The sequence below is a fragment of the Pogona vitticeps genome, chromosome 9, assembly GCF_051106095.1.
Source record: "Pogona vitticeps strain Pit_001003342236 chromosome 9, PviZW2.1, whole genome shotgun sequence".
Classification (NCBI taxonomy): domain Eukaryota; kingdom Metazoa; phylum Chordata; class Lepidosauria; order Squamata; family Agamidae; genus Pogona; species Pogona vitticeps.
In genome coordinates this window covers 12,603,929-12,618,305 of record NC_135791.1, presented here as the reverse complement: position 1 = coordinate 12,618,305, position 14,377 = coordinate 12,603,929, and the positions used below count along the sequence as shown (strand labels likewise).

Below are 14,377 nucleotides of genomic sequence, written 5' to 3'. Positions count from 1 at the left end.
TTGTATTTGCATGCTTTCGAACCGCTAGGTTGGCGGGAGCTGGGACAAGCGACGGGCGCTCACTCCGTCGCGTGGATTCGATCTTACGACTGCTGGGTCTTCTGATCCTGCAGCACAGGCTTCTGCGGTTTAGCCTGCAGTGCCACCACGTCCCGCTAGTTTCTGATTTTTTTAGGTTTTGCTATGTACTGATCATAACTAGAGGGGACGTGGTGGCGCTGCGGGCTAAACCGCAGAAGCCTGTGCTGCAGGGTCAGAAGACTAGCAGTCGTAAGATCAAATCCACGCGACAGAGTGAGCTCCCGTCGCTTGTCCCAGCTCCTGCCAACCTAGCGGTTCGAAAGCATGCAAATGCAAGTAGATAAATAGGGACCACCTCGGTGGGAAGGTGACAGCGTTCTGTGTCTAAGTCGCACTGACCATGTGACTACGGAAGACTGTCTTCAGACAAACGCTGGCTCTATGGCTTGGAAATGGGGATGAGCACCGCCCCCTAGAGTCGAACATGACTGGACAAAAATTGTCAAGGGGAACCTTTTTGATCATAACTAGAGAGCTCTTCTGTGGGATAAACTCCTTCAAAGCTTAGCTCCCAGGATCTTTCGCATTCCAACAGATTTCTTAATCTTCTGAACCCCCTCTCCCCTCCCCCAGAAAGATAAGGAAGGGCTTTCTTTTCTTCTAAAAAGAAATCCTTCACTAAGACACTGTGAAGAAAATATGCCCACTTCTGTCTACAAATCTCCACCATCACTCTCATTACCGTTCAGATCGGAATTTGGGTTCATTTAAGGAAGAAGACGACTTCTGTTTCAATCAGAGGAGAAAACTTTGGGGATGCAAATTCCATTGAATCTCCAGAAAAGGAAAGAGAAAAGATACTTGGTTTGTTAATGCCAATGGCTCACAATTGTTTTCCAAGCTACCTTTTATGGATCATATTGAGAAGGCAGTAATGTTGGAAAGGAAAGTATGCCTTTAAGTTTGTGCATTAGTACAGCAGAATTTAAAGGGACTGAAAGCTCAATATCAACATGAAAGACCTATGAACTGAACGTGCCTAGACTTTGTTCTTTATGTAAATTGGTTCCATTACTGTAGAGTTACTGCAACCTTTACCAATACTGATGAAAGCAAATATAGACTGTCTACAGGGCTAGGTGATCAGATGAAAAAAGGACACTGTTCCTGTACCTTTAAGAATTGGTTGGAAGAGGAACTTTTAATGCAAGCTTGCACCTGCTAAAATTTCCTCCGCCACATAACTATTAAAGGCACAGGAACCCTGGAAGGAACTATAGATTTGCAGATACCCTCATATGGGCCTTGAGCAGTTTACAGAGAAAGGTGAAAAACAGGAATCTTTCTCAGTGGCTTAGAAGCCTGATTTATGGGGGCTGCTATCTTGTTCTGCACATCTATTCCTTATTCAACATTTCCCAAAAATACAGACCCTTGAGATAAGCTGTTAATAATGGTGAATATGAACCTTTTGATTTTGCCTAAGGCGGCCACATGAAATCATGGCCATGAGTAGTTGTGTAGAAGAGGAATTTTCAGCAGGTTTTTCTTGTCATGTATTGTATAGCTGCTGAAATTTCCTCTTCTGTACAATTATAAATGATAGAGTCCTGCCCCCATCGCCTATAGTTACAAATGGTTTTCCTACCACAGCTGAAATTTGTTCATAAAGTGGAGAAATACCTCTACCATAGGCAGAATAAATTTCTCAGGTGCTCTCAGGTGATTAAAAAAAATTCAGTGACTTCATGATACAGCTGTCACAGGATTTAGAGTGTGGCCAGGCTCCTTTGCCTGCAGACAAAGTGCATGACTGCCTGAAGTGTAAGCATACTGAATTCTCTGTTTAAGGTTTACCATACTCCCAAACTTGATAGCAGTGCATAACACCCTCTATCCCATGTTATAGTCCTTTGTTTTTCACATTTGCCTTTAAAAAACAAACAAACAAATAAAAAAATCCTGATCCAGTACAAACACCCAAATGAAGCCAAGAACAAATACGTTTAGACCACTTCAGAAAGTTCAGAAAAGGTGAGTCCAGATTGGTATGATGAATATTAAGATACAGATCAGGCCAAGTTGGCAAGCACAGGCTGTTCAATAAAATAAAGTGGGGATTTCCAAAGTATGGCCCATGGGCCAGATTTGGACCACCTTGCCTTTTTATCCGGTCCGTGCGTGAGCACGTGCAAGTGTGCATGTGTGTGGGTGTGTACACAGGCAGCCATTGGTGTGGGCAGGTGTGCATGCATGCATTGGAAAGGAAAGTGGGCATGCATGAGGGAGGGTGTGTGTCCCTGTGTGCGTGCATGTGCACGCGCATACATGCGTGTGTGTTCTTTCAGCCCTCAAAATTGTGGAAAATATATTATGTGAACCTCATGGTGAAAAGTTTGGAGACCACCGAAATAAAGCAAGAAAATGAAGTAAGATAAAATAACTGAAGCCTATGCATGTTGAGTCAAAAGCGAATACTCAGTGGGACTTGATTCCCATGTAAATGCTTATATTATTACACCTTAATTTATGCATGAATAATAGATTTTTAAAAAAAACAACTGAAACAGTAGTCACAAACTTTCAAAAGTTTGTTGCATTTATATTCACATTTACTCCAAAGAGCTTAATGCAGTATACCTGGTTCTCTCCCTCCCTAATTTTATTTCCTGCACCACCACGCAGAATAGGTCAAGATGAGACTAGACAAAGGCCATACAGTGGATTTTGTGAGTGTGTGGGCATTTGAATTCAAATCTCCCGAGTCCTACTCTAGCACTCCTAATACTGTACCACAATATGTTCCTTAACAGCTTGACAACAATCTGGCTGCAAAATTCTGGATCGGCTGATTCTGGATTGGCCAAACCATTTTTAGCCTCACATGAAATGCATTTCAGTTATTCTATTATAAAAGAACATGAGGATGTGCCTCCCCCCCCCCCAATGATTCTAACTAGAGATGAGCACAAACTGGGGAAAGGACAGTTTGTGATGGTTCATCATTCATCATTGCGCACAAATGACGAACCACAAACCTTAACTAGTTTTAAAAAGATTGAACTAGTTTGTGGTTCATTTGATTCAGGAGTTCAGGGAACTGTAGAGCAGCCACTGAGATACTTAGAGATGACAAACTTGCAGTGTTCAGCTGACTCTCCTGTCCACCCCCTCCAAAGCTGGTCAAGTTTGGATTTGGGACGTCCAAGTTATAGGCCCCTCACCAAAGCAGGTCCCCCAAGGAAAGTGGTCTTTAACATCTGGTAGGGTAAAAATTCAATCAGTGGTTCATGTGAGGGAATGTGAGAAAGGATTGCTCATCATGAGGTGTACTGGGAAGTGACAACACCATTTATTCAAACCCCCATGGACCATGCCACATCTTTCCCCAATCGCTGGATAGGCTGCCCTGCACAGGATGGGCCACTGGAGGCCTTGAGGTACATAGGTTGCTCTGTGGTCAGTGGTGGGGAGGAAGACAGGCTGCCCTGCACGGGATGGTACATGCCGCTGGAGGTTCAAAGTGAGTTGGACCAATGGTTCTGAGGTAGAAGGGTAGCTTTGAATTAGAAAGGCTGCTATGTGGTGGGGGTGGAGGGGGCGGAAGGAGGTAGGCAGGCTGTTCCGTGTTCCCTACTTGGCAGGCTTGGAGGGTCCCCGATCTTCAACACTAAACTCTTATGACTCCTCAATGAAAAGCAGCTGCTCTCCTTCAGACACATCAAGTAGCTCTTCCTTCCCCCTCCATCTCCACGTCCACCAGCGGAAGACTAGATTCAACAGGAGGACACATGTCCCCTGATATGCCTGGCAATACTACGGTGGTGATGAACGCTCCTGGGCAGGAATGGGGCCTATTCTTGAGGTAGAGAGTGGCTTCTTCCCCTTGGGCCCCCTGACTCACCCTCATTTTTGGATGGTCCTCCAGCAAAGGCATCCGGAGGCAGAAAAACTTTTCAGCAGGACTTAGAGGCAGGCAGACAAGCGTAATTATTTGGAGACTGGGAAGAAAAATGTAGCATGGGTCTGATTGCCCAAGGTTGGCAGAGACCTTCTTGAGGACCCAGTGGGAAAACCCTTCAGCAGGATTTAGAGGCAGACAGGCGGGCAGGCTGGTAGTTATTTGGGGACTGGAGAGAAAAGTGGAATGTGGGTCTGTCTGCCCACAATTAGCAGAGATACCTTCTTGGCTCATTGGGCCACTGGGAAAACCCTTCAGCAGGATTTAGAGGTAGGCAGACAGGTAGTTATTTGAGGCCTGAGGAGAAAAGTGTAGTGTGGGTCTGATCACCCATGGTTGGTTGAGACCTCCTTGGGAGCCCAGTGGCACTGCACAAAAAGCAAACCCCTGGAATCTGTTCCTCTTACTGAAACCACTATGCTCAAAAAGGAAACCATAAAACTTGGATTGCCAAATAAGGGAGCCTCAAAAATAAAAATAGGTCTGTAATCAGTTCTTGCTGAAACCTGTTGCTATGGGGTGACAGTGCAGAACCCCCCTCCCCCCAGGCTGGAAACCTGAAAATAAAACTTGAATTGGCAAAGAACAAGCTTGGGGGGGGGAGCGGGAAGGAGAGAAAAATACTCAAAGCCTTACCCCCCCCTTCCCAGCCGGGAGAGGGGTTTTAGAAAAACAAAAGCTGCTACAACAACCACTTAAAGATACCCTCCCTAACTCCACTGATCACTATCTTTCACATAGAGTGGCTAACTATGTGAGTCTTCTGCTCACCATGGCTGCTGCAAAAATGAGGCAGCTGCTGTGTGGCTCTTCTGTCCATAACAGTGGTCCCCAACCTTGGGCCTCCAGATGTTCTTGGACTTCAACTCCCAGAAATCCTGGCCAGCAGAGGTGGTGGCGAAGGCCTTGGGGAGTTGTAGTCCAAGAACATCTGGAGACCCAAAGTTGAGGACCACTGGTCTATAAGAAGCAACTTCCAGAGAGCCCTTGTAGCTCCATGGTTGGCTGCATGACCTGACAATCAAGTTTTCTCTAGGTCCACCCCAGCGTTGCCTAAGGAATTTGATTGACAGCAGCAGGCTGTCTGGTCATAGGGGTGAATTGCCCAAAAATGAACCGAATGAACAAACAAACAAAAAAAGTTCATTGGTTTCGTTCATTGTGCTTCATTGCATTACCTAAACTGGCAACGAAATGAACTGACAAACCAGCCTGGTTCATGGTGTTTTTTTAAACATTCATTGCTTGTTTTGTGCTCATTTCTAATTCTAACATTCTATGTTTTCCGATGAAAGCGTGTTTCACATTATCTGTGGTTTTGCAAACTTTCTCAACCTCTTGAAAAAACTGCTTTCAATGAACTGAAATGCTGTTTTAATGAAAATCAGAAAAGCCATGGTGATGTCCAGCTTCTTGAAGGAAAGAGGAAGAATGAAATGAAGGACAATGAAATGATTTTTAATTGGAAATTTTATTTTTAAAAACTACCAAAAATGGTTTGCTAACCAGCTTGTGTGTCTCTTTCACTTTTGGGGCTCCATATTCACCACCTTTTAAAGGATCATCTATTATTATATATTCATGTCCTGTAAATGTTGAAAGATTATCATTTTTATGGACTAAAGAGTCACATTTCCATCAAAAAGTATCCCCTTAGTTAATGTTGGGATCTTCTGCCTTTGCCCTCTGATTTTTACTCTTTCAGTTCTTTGATGAAAATATCTATACCTAAACTTTCTCCTTATAAATAGGCATAAGAGCAAAACAAAGCATCATAAGAAATTTGCTATTTCTTAATATGAGTTCTGGAGGGGTACATTTCACGGGCTCTTTTAATTATTTCTGCAACCCAACCCAACCCAACCCCAAACCCCATCCCACCCAATCCTTAGAGGTCTCAGCACAGAAACGATGTTGGTCCGACACAGCGGAGACTGTTTACTTACTGTGGCAGACCCCAGGCCAGATTAAAGCTGGCGATTGGCAGATAAACCCCTTTCTCCAGGTTGATGTGACTAGCTTCACTGTTCAGGGCTCAAATTCCCTGCATTCCAGGCCATTTGCTGGTCGCTTTTACTACTTCCCCACTTCCTAGTCGAGCAATGAAGCCGTTGTCGCCCATCCAGGCAACGGGAAGGGCCCAGGGACCTTCCCTTGTCAATATTCATCCTTCCACACTTCCATTCAATCTCCTCCCTCTCACCCCCACCCCATCACTCACCCATGTTATAGGTTGGCTTGCTGCCTTGCTGAGGAGTGGCCCATTAATACCTCAGGACCCAAGCCAGAGCCGGCCACTGTAAGCTCTGCCACCTTCCCAGAAACCATGACAGTGCTCGTCCCTGCCCTTCTCCTCTGTGCGCTCCTCCTGGCTCAGCAGCAGGGAGTGAATGGGGTTCCACCACAGCTGAGAGGTAAGCGATGGAATAGCTTAGCTGGTTTTCAGTGGCATATCTGTGGTGTTTCCTTTGGGCCCCTTGCTAGAATAACAGGGGCAGAGAACACAGAAAGAGAGACAGACCTGTGAATAGTGGGGGGATATGTTCCACTTGAGGCTATCACCTTAAGGCAGTTCTGGTTCTTTATTTTGGAACAGCAGCTGAGATGAAAGGCAGATATAACAGAGGAGTAGTATTCACTTGTTGCACTGCTGTGACACACAGGGTTGGTCTTGTTCTTGTGCCTTGCCTGTTTCTGTACACTGGTACAAGGGGTTTCATTCTCACCCGGTTTTCTTCCACAGTTCACTTGGGAGTGAGTCAGGTGTCTCAGTAGAATAGCACCTTTGTAAAAAATTCAGCTTATTCCCTCTGAGTCTCTGGACTAAGCTTTTAGTCAGCAGTTCCTCACTTGTTCGGGATTAATCCTATCACACCCTGGTTTTAGAGTTTAAACTGGATGTTTTTTTCAGGCTGAAAGACTGAAACATTACTCAAGCTGTACACACACACATACATGCTGTCTTTTAATAATGAGGCACAACTGAATGAATGGAAGGAGAACTATTTTTAAGACCACCTCATGTTTCAAGTAAACTTGTTCATGTGCCCCATAGTGGGGGATTGATTGCAGCAGGAGGCTTTGAGGCTACAGTATTACTATGAGACCTGCATTGATGGAAGAAATGTCAATGCATGAGGGCCATCTAGGAGTGGGGTGGGGGGAAAACACATTTTCCTGCTATCAAGGTTTTAACATGTTTTAAAACCTCAAGTTCCTTCTACTCTAGATATGAAGAAATGTATGCATTTTGGTCAATTATTCCAAAATTAATTGAAGTAAAGTTAATCTCTTTTTTTGGAACGGTCACATTTAATATGCATTGCAGATAGGTCCATGTTCTACTTGCTTGTCTCCTAGATGCTACAAATAAAGTTGTGACCTCCTTACATCCTACTGATCATAGTGGCTCTACCCTAAGCATGACTATGGGTACAATCAGATGTCTGAAAAGGTGCACATCTGGTGGTACCAGAAAGGGTTCGCTTTGCAGAGAGCAAGATCCTTTAACGTGACCCTTCCATCCACAGAGGAATTGCTCCAGCCCAACCCCTCAAAGTAGTAGCCCTACAGCTGGACCAAAAAGGTCCAGCTTGGGCATGAATCAGGGTTGTGGGCTGGAACCCAATTTCCTGTATGTCATGTGATTGCTGGGAAATAGATAATACTGGACTATTCCACAAGTGTCCCAAAGTACAATCTATTTCCCCATGTGGTCACACCCTATGCCTGGATCTATTCCATTGTGCATACATCTTTGCTTGTATCTCTAGAGCTACAGAAGAGGATCATGTTGATCCCATTTGTGCTGAATGCCTGTTTTTATCGGTGTCCATGTTTTGTGACAAACTCATTCAGCACCTTTTTAACATTTTAAGAAGCCCATGGGCTGAATGGTCATTTGCAAACCCCTTCTTCTGTTGGTAAGTGGGTGAATACTATTGGTTAGTAGTTGTGTATGTCTAAAGTACATGGAAAGAGGTGCCACTGGGTAAAGTGTTGTACTCAGACTGTCAGTGTAAAAAAAGTTATTTTATCAAATTTCATATAGACCAAAGAAGACTAATAGCTTTTTGAATCTATGGGTGAGCCTATTGTCTGTCTGTCTGTCCAGTTTATCCATGAGTATGTCTTCATGGTTTAATACTATTCCAACTCCAGTAGCTTGATTGTACAGAATCCTAGGATTTATAGTTTTGTGGGGTACACAAAATTCTCTGCGCGAGTGCTGTGGTGCTATAAATCAGGTTCCCAAATCCCAGAATTTTGTAACAATTAAAGTGGTATTGAACATGTGTAAGATCCCACATATGAGATATGAGAAATGGGTTGATGAGGAAATATACATGGGGAGCACCTTTGTTACAATCCCAAGATTTGAAATTAGGTTATTTTCAGAAGAAAAGCATCCTCAAATACTTAAAAATTTAACCCTCTAGGGAGAATGCTACATTCAATGTTTGCTCAAAGATCTCCTTCTCTACCTCCACTGCTTTGTTTATTTGCAAGGCATTTCAGTGATATTTTGGATAGATGGGAACAAAAATCATGTATAAGCACATTTAATGATGGTGATGGGGATGCATTTTATTTTCACCTGTAAGATTTCAGAGTGTGGACAGGAAACATTTCTCCCACCCATTTTGGCTTAATCAGGAGTTGATTCTTGAAGCCAAATCAGAAGGAAGGCATCATTTCCATCAAGAAAGTGAAACAGAATGAAACAAAGGAAAAGTCATCCAGTCCATTCCAAAGTATGCCTGTGTGCTTATTTGTGGATGCTGGTTTGAATGTTTACAAAGATTATATTATTATTCATCCATTTTCTTGGTTTGGCTTGGTCAATCAAGTAACTAATTGTAAGTTTGTGTGGTTTTTCAATGTGAAAGTAAGTTTGTGTGGTTTTCATTGTGATATGGAAAGAGACAGTAAGGATATTATCCTGCACCTATGCATTTGAGAGTAAGTCCCACTGAATGCAATGAAATTTGCTTCTGAGTAATCATGCACAGACCTGTGTTGTAAACCATTACTGAATTTTGAAACATTCTTGTATGTTTCCCCCCCTCTACAGGTCTCCACTGTAGGACAAGACCTACAGACCTGGTGTTCATTGTTGACAGTTCCCGGAGTGTACGCCCTAATGAATTTGAACAAGTCAAGGTCTTCCTGTCCAAAGTCATTGAGTCACTTGATGTGGGACCCAATGCCACTCGGGTTGGTGTCATCAACTATGCAAGTGCGGTCAAGAATGAAGTGTCTCTCAAGACTCACCGTCTCAAAGCCAGCCTCCTGCAAGCCGTACGCAAGATTGAACCCCTTTCCACTGGGACCATGACAGGTCTGGCGATCCAATTTGCAATAAACCGAGCATTCAGTGAAGGTGAAGGAGCCCGAGTGCGAGCACCAGAGATTAACAAGGTATGGAGATTCTTTGGGTTTGCTGAAGCCTACTTTCCTTCTCCACTGTTTTGGCTTTCCATTCTTTCTGACAAGATATAAACTTGGAGAAATAGCTTCTCTGCCCATGAAAAGCAACATGAGCAACACGCTAGTCCAAAATATGAATTGGACTAAATAGCAAATATGTAAAATTAAATAGAAACAAAGAAAATCAAAATAAGCAAGCTGTCATTTATTATTATTATTATTATTATTATTATTATTATTATTATTATTATTATTATTATTATTATTATTATTATTATTATTATTATTATTATTATTATTATTATTATCATCATCATCATCATCATCATCATCATCATCATCATCATCATCATCATCATCATCATCATCATTGATTATGTTGTTGTTGTTGTTGTCATATACGTCCTCAGTACTCCTATAGAGAGTGTCAGGGAAACAGCTTTTATTCAGTCCTCTTTCTCTAAGTTGGCTTAGTTCCCATTACTTGCATCATAAACAATCTTAGAGGAATATTGTTTCTTTCTTGAAATGTTTCATGCTCCCATTCATTTTTGTTTCCTCTTTGCCTCCAAGCACTCGTTTCTTTTCAGTACTACACTTCCAGTTACCCATGGCTTTCCTAGTTGAAACTCGGATTCTTTTTATAGAAATTCTGTTTGTCTTCTCACTCTCATTCAAGAGAACTGTGCAGGAATAATACAAATGTCCAACTGTAATTAAACTCAGGTTTTTAATTGATCTTCCCCACAAATATTCTGTGGTTTCCCTTCCCATAGAACTTTTATGGCTTTTCCTAAAATCAACATTCTGGGGATCACGGTAGACATTAAGTGGAAGGTGCATTTCTCTCATCTCTTCCCTCCAGTGACAGCATTTCTTCAAACATGCATTCCTGCATGATTATACTTGCTAGATAATCCTATCATTCCCTTTCAAAAGCAAAGCAAAGCGTGCTGCTTATATACCGCCCCATAGTGCTTAAAGCACTCTCTGGACAGTTTACAAGTTAATTATACAGGCTACACATCACCCCCCCCCCCTCGTGAGCTGGGTACTCATTTTACTGTCCCGGGAAGGATAGAAGACTGAGTTAATCTTGAGCTGGCTACCTGGGATTGAACCCCGGGCCATAAACACAGTTTTGGCTGCAGTACAGCAGTTTAACCACTGTGCCATGAGTGATTTCAGTGATAAATGGCAAAATAAATTGGTGAAGGAAAGCACATAATAAACGTGCATCTTTCACTATTTGAGGGAGCACCAATTCTAACTATGTGCTAAGTGTATCATGTACCCCTAGTGTCATTGGATTTTGCTGTGGAAAGCAGGAGCTTTAAAAACACCCAATTCTGTGGTTTAGTGACTGAGACGATGGTTCCTTCATACAGAATTGCAAACCCACGATCAACCTTTTCTGAATGTGGTTTTTAGATTGTAGGCATAACAAGGTTGCTTGTTATTTTGATCCTCCTCAACGTTAAAACATTTACGCTGAGATATGTCTTGCAGGGGTTCTATATTGATATGCATTGACTTACGTGGGATGTCACTAGCCAATATAACTTTTAAAAAGACCAAGTATTTCAGACCTTTATCTTCTTGATTATTATGATCAGATGACAGATAGGAAAAATGTCCATGCTGACTGTGGGGGTACTGGGAATTGTAACCCTATCTTCTGCCCAATCCCCAATTCAAATTAATTCATCATCTTCACCCTCTTCCATTTCTAGCATGTCAATCTTTAAATGGGGAGGAGCATGCAGGGCAAATACATTCAATCCCTTGCCTTAGCCACCGTTTTTCCAGCTCTAGTTGCTTTCTTTTTAAATTTAACATGGCATTGGGGGGGCGTGCATAATGTTTCAGCTCCAACAGGCTGCTTTGAATGAGGAAGAATTAGTATTGGCCGAGGAGAAGAAAGGCTGATAGATGGGGAGAAATCACTTTTGTTCTATTATTGTTACCCTCCCCACCATTGTCTACCAAGTAAATTCTAATTTTTAACCAAATTCCCATTAAAATGGCGAGAAAGTTATAGTACTGCCATCATTTGTGGCCTGTGGTATCAGTGGTGGGATTCAAATAAATTAACAACAGGTTCTATGCCCGAATGGCAAATAAATAAATAAATAAATAAATAAATAAATAAATAAATAAATAAATAAATAAATAAATAAATAAATGCCCAGGACAGTGGGATCTGATGAGAGTTTCTTCTACGGTGGTCTCCCTACTGCCTATCATCACAACTACTTCTCACATGATTAAGATATCTGGATAAGTGTATCTGTTTGGGCATGCCGCTGCTGTTAACCTCACCATGGGCATGTGCCAAACACACACACACAAACACACACCTCACAGTGGGTGCTTATGACGAGGTTTGACAGAGAACTGACACATCTCTCCTTCCCTTTACCTCCTATTTCACCCTATAGCTCACCAGTAAAAATTGCTTCCATCCCCTTTCCTGCTCCTGAAATGACTGATAGCCCTGCTTGTTGTTACCTGGAGGCTGCCTTTGCACACCTGTTGAGGAGTTCTTCTCCCACCCCCCCGCTTCCTTCTGGCTTGGAAGATATGGTCTCTTTTCAATCTGTTGCCACTCCACCTCAACCCCACCACCTCAATCGGTCCAGAACACTGCCAAAGAGCCCGAAAAACCCACAACAGCCAATATCAACAAATGCTTGATTAGTATGCTCTCATGTATGTCTTTTCTGGAGAATGCTGCCTTCTCATGATGGTCCCTCCCCCTCGGAGTCCCTCCGGCCCCCACCCACCCCCCATGTTGACCTGTGGTCAAGATGCGTCTGAATGTCTGGAGAGAAGAGTTTCAATTCCCCTTATCTATTGATATGTTTATGTGTTTTCCTTTCTTGGCCCTGGATATATGGCCTTCAAGAATAGTAAGTCTTACTAGTGTTAAAATACTGATAGCTGTCTTCCTCCTTCTAACAGAGTGGGCCATCTCTGTGTGCCATTTGTCTCCCAAAATTGTCAGTTTTGGGGCAGGAGGAAGAGTTCTTTGTTACTCTAAATGAAGCTTGGAGGTTTCATCTCTTTGTGGTGTGAGTGACTTTTCTATTGCATACCTTGCTTGTGTGGATCAGTGAGACTGTCATTGGTTCATGCATTGGATATTCTCTGGGATTTAAAAAAAAACTGTTTCTAGGCAGAGCAACAGTCTTATATGGTACCTTTAACTTGAAAAAAATCATAGTAAAACGAGGACGGTTGTTTGTTTGATTGAAGCGGTCTCACCCCAAAACTTTTTCCCTCTGTGTCCTGCCCTCATGCCTTGTCAATCACACACACCCCTCTGCCTCGAGGCCATGGGCTTTCCTCCAGTGACATCAAGGACTCATCCTCCCCCCTTTTCCCCCAGTGACACCTCTGCTCTTTCCAGGGCTTTATCTCTCTCACCCATATCCCACCTCAGACGGCTCAGTGTGGAGTGGGAAGGGAGGCAGTTAATTGTGCCCCCTCCCCCTCGCTCATCGCTGGTCACCTGGCCCCTCCTCCTTCATTCATCTCAGGCCAACAAACGGTTCTAAGAACCAATAGTACATTTAGGAAGCGGTTCTATAGAATAGGTGAGAACCTGCTGAATCCCACCTCTGTGTGGTATCCCTTAATTCAGTGGTCCCCAACCTTGGGCTTCCAGATGTTCTTGGACTTCAACTTCCGGAAATCCTGGCCAGCAGAGGTGTTGGGGAAGGCTTCTGGGAGTTGCAGTCCAAGAACATCTAGAGGCCCAAGGTTGGGGACCACCACCTTAATTGACTATGATATGACACAGTTATAGTCATGTTTTGAAGTTAATGGAATGTAATTGGCTTCTGTCAGAATATTCAGGTCATTTCTATTGGAAATTCCTGGATTATCTTTACATGCGTGACTTCAGCTTTGATTTGCTGATTTCCAATTCTTTCTGTGAAATCTCCATTTTCTGAAGCTTTCATTCTCAAAGATAAGTAGACTAAAATAGGGCAGAGTTGTGCTCAAATGCAGGAGAAGGTTTCAAGAAATGTTAAGCTATCCTCAACATTTCAAATGTTCTTTGAAATGTTAAGGATAGCTTCAAACTTTCTTTTTTTTTTTTCAGGTCTTCAGAACTTACTAGGTAATACATTTCCAGATAGTTTTTCTTCCCCTAGGAATCAGAAAGGTGCTGGAATAAATATATCATTATCTTTTAGCTTGCTTAAAAGAACTTTGTGCTCTGTGAAGGCCTTTGTTCTTAAGGACAGAGATAGAACTGTATATCAGTGTGAATTCCCCTCATTTTAAAACAGAGTTTAAATTTCACAGTGATAGGGCTAGGAATATTCCAGACCATTAGCTTTTGAATATTATCATTTAATGGAGTACAATATGTGACATTGTCTACTTCCAATTCTGAGGTGTTTACCCAAGTAGAATCAACATGCCTGCGGGCTGCCTGACACATTTTGCCCCTAAACTGCAACTGTTCATTGAAACCCTGTAGAAAGTCCCCATGCATACAACTGGGTTTGTTTGTTTTTTGGGGAGGGGGTGTCCTTACAGATATTCAAAGCCTGGAGAAGTTATTTTCTAATTTAACTGTTAGTTCCAACTACCAGTGGGCATGTTGCTACCTTGTGTAATTTTTGTGACACAATACACACAGAAAGGATGTTCAGCAGATGTGTATTTTATTATATTCTTGAAAATGTGGAAACCCTGTGCATATGTTTTAATAGAAAAAAACCCACAGCAAGAAACTTACTGTAAAAAGAAAGCAGGTTTTCTTCATTTACTTGCTGAGGATGAGAAACTGTGAGATTCACATCCCTAGTATTGAGATTGGTTTTTCCCTTCAAATGTACTATTAGGCACCCAGCACTGGATGCAATATTTCAGACTTGGTTTATATTTTATCCAAGTAATCAATCATGTTCTTCAACCACCTAATCAACACACATGCTAGAGCATCTC

At 42.5% G+C, this 14,377-nt stretch overlaps 1 protein-coding gene across 1 annotated transcript in view; it reads left to right on the top strand.

Annotated features, from left to right (window-relative positions):
- Positions 1–6,251: 6,251 nt before the first annotated feature.
- Positions 6,252–14,377, top strand: part of MATN1 (matrilin 1) — a 35,855-nt gene continuing 27,729 nt past the window's right edge. The window contains exons 1-2 of the mRNA XM_078380207.1: positions 6,252–6,396; positions 9,057–9,403. Of these exons, the coding sequence (XP_078236333.1) occupies positions 6,309–6,396; positions 9,057–9,403 (435 nt within the window). The 5' untranslated portion in view covers positions 6,252–6,308. The remainder of the gene's footprint in view (positions 6,397–9,056; positions 9,404–14,377) is intronic.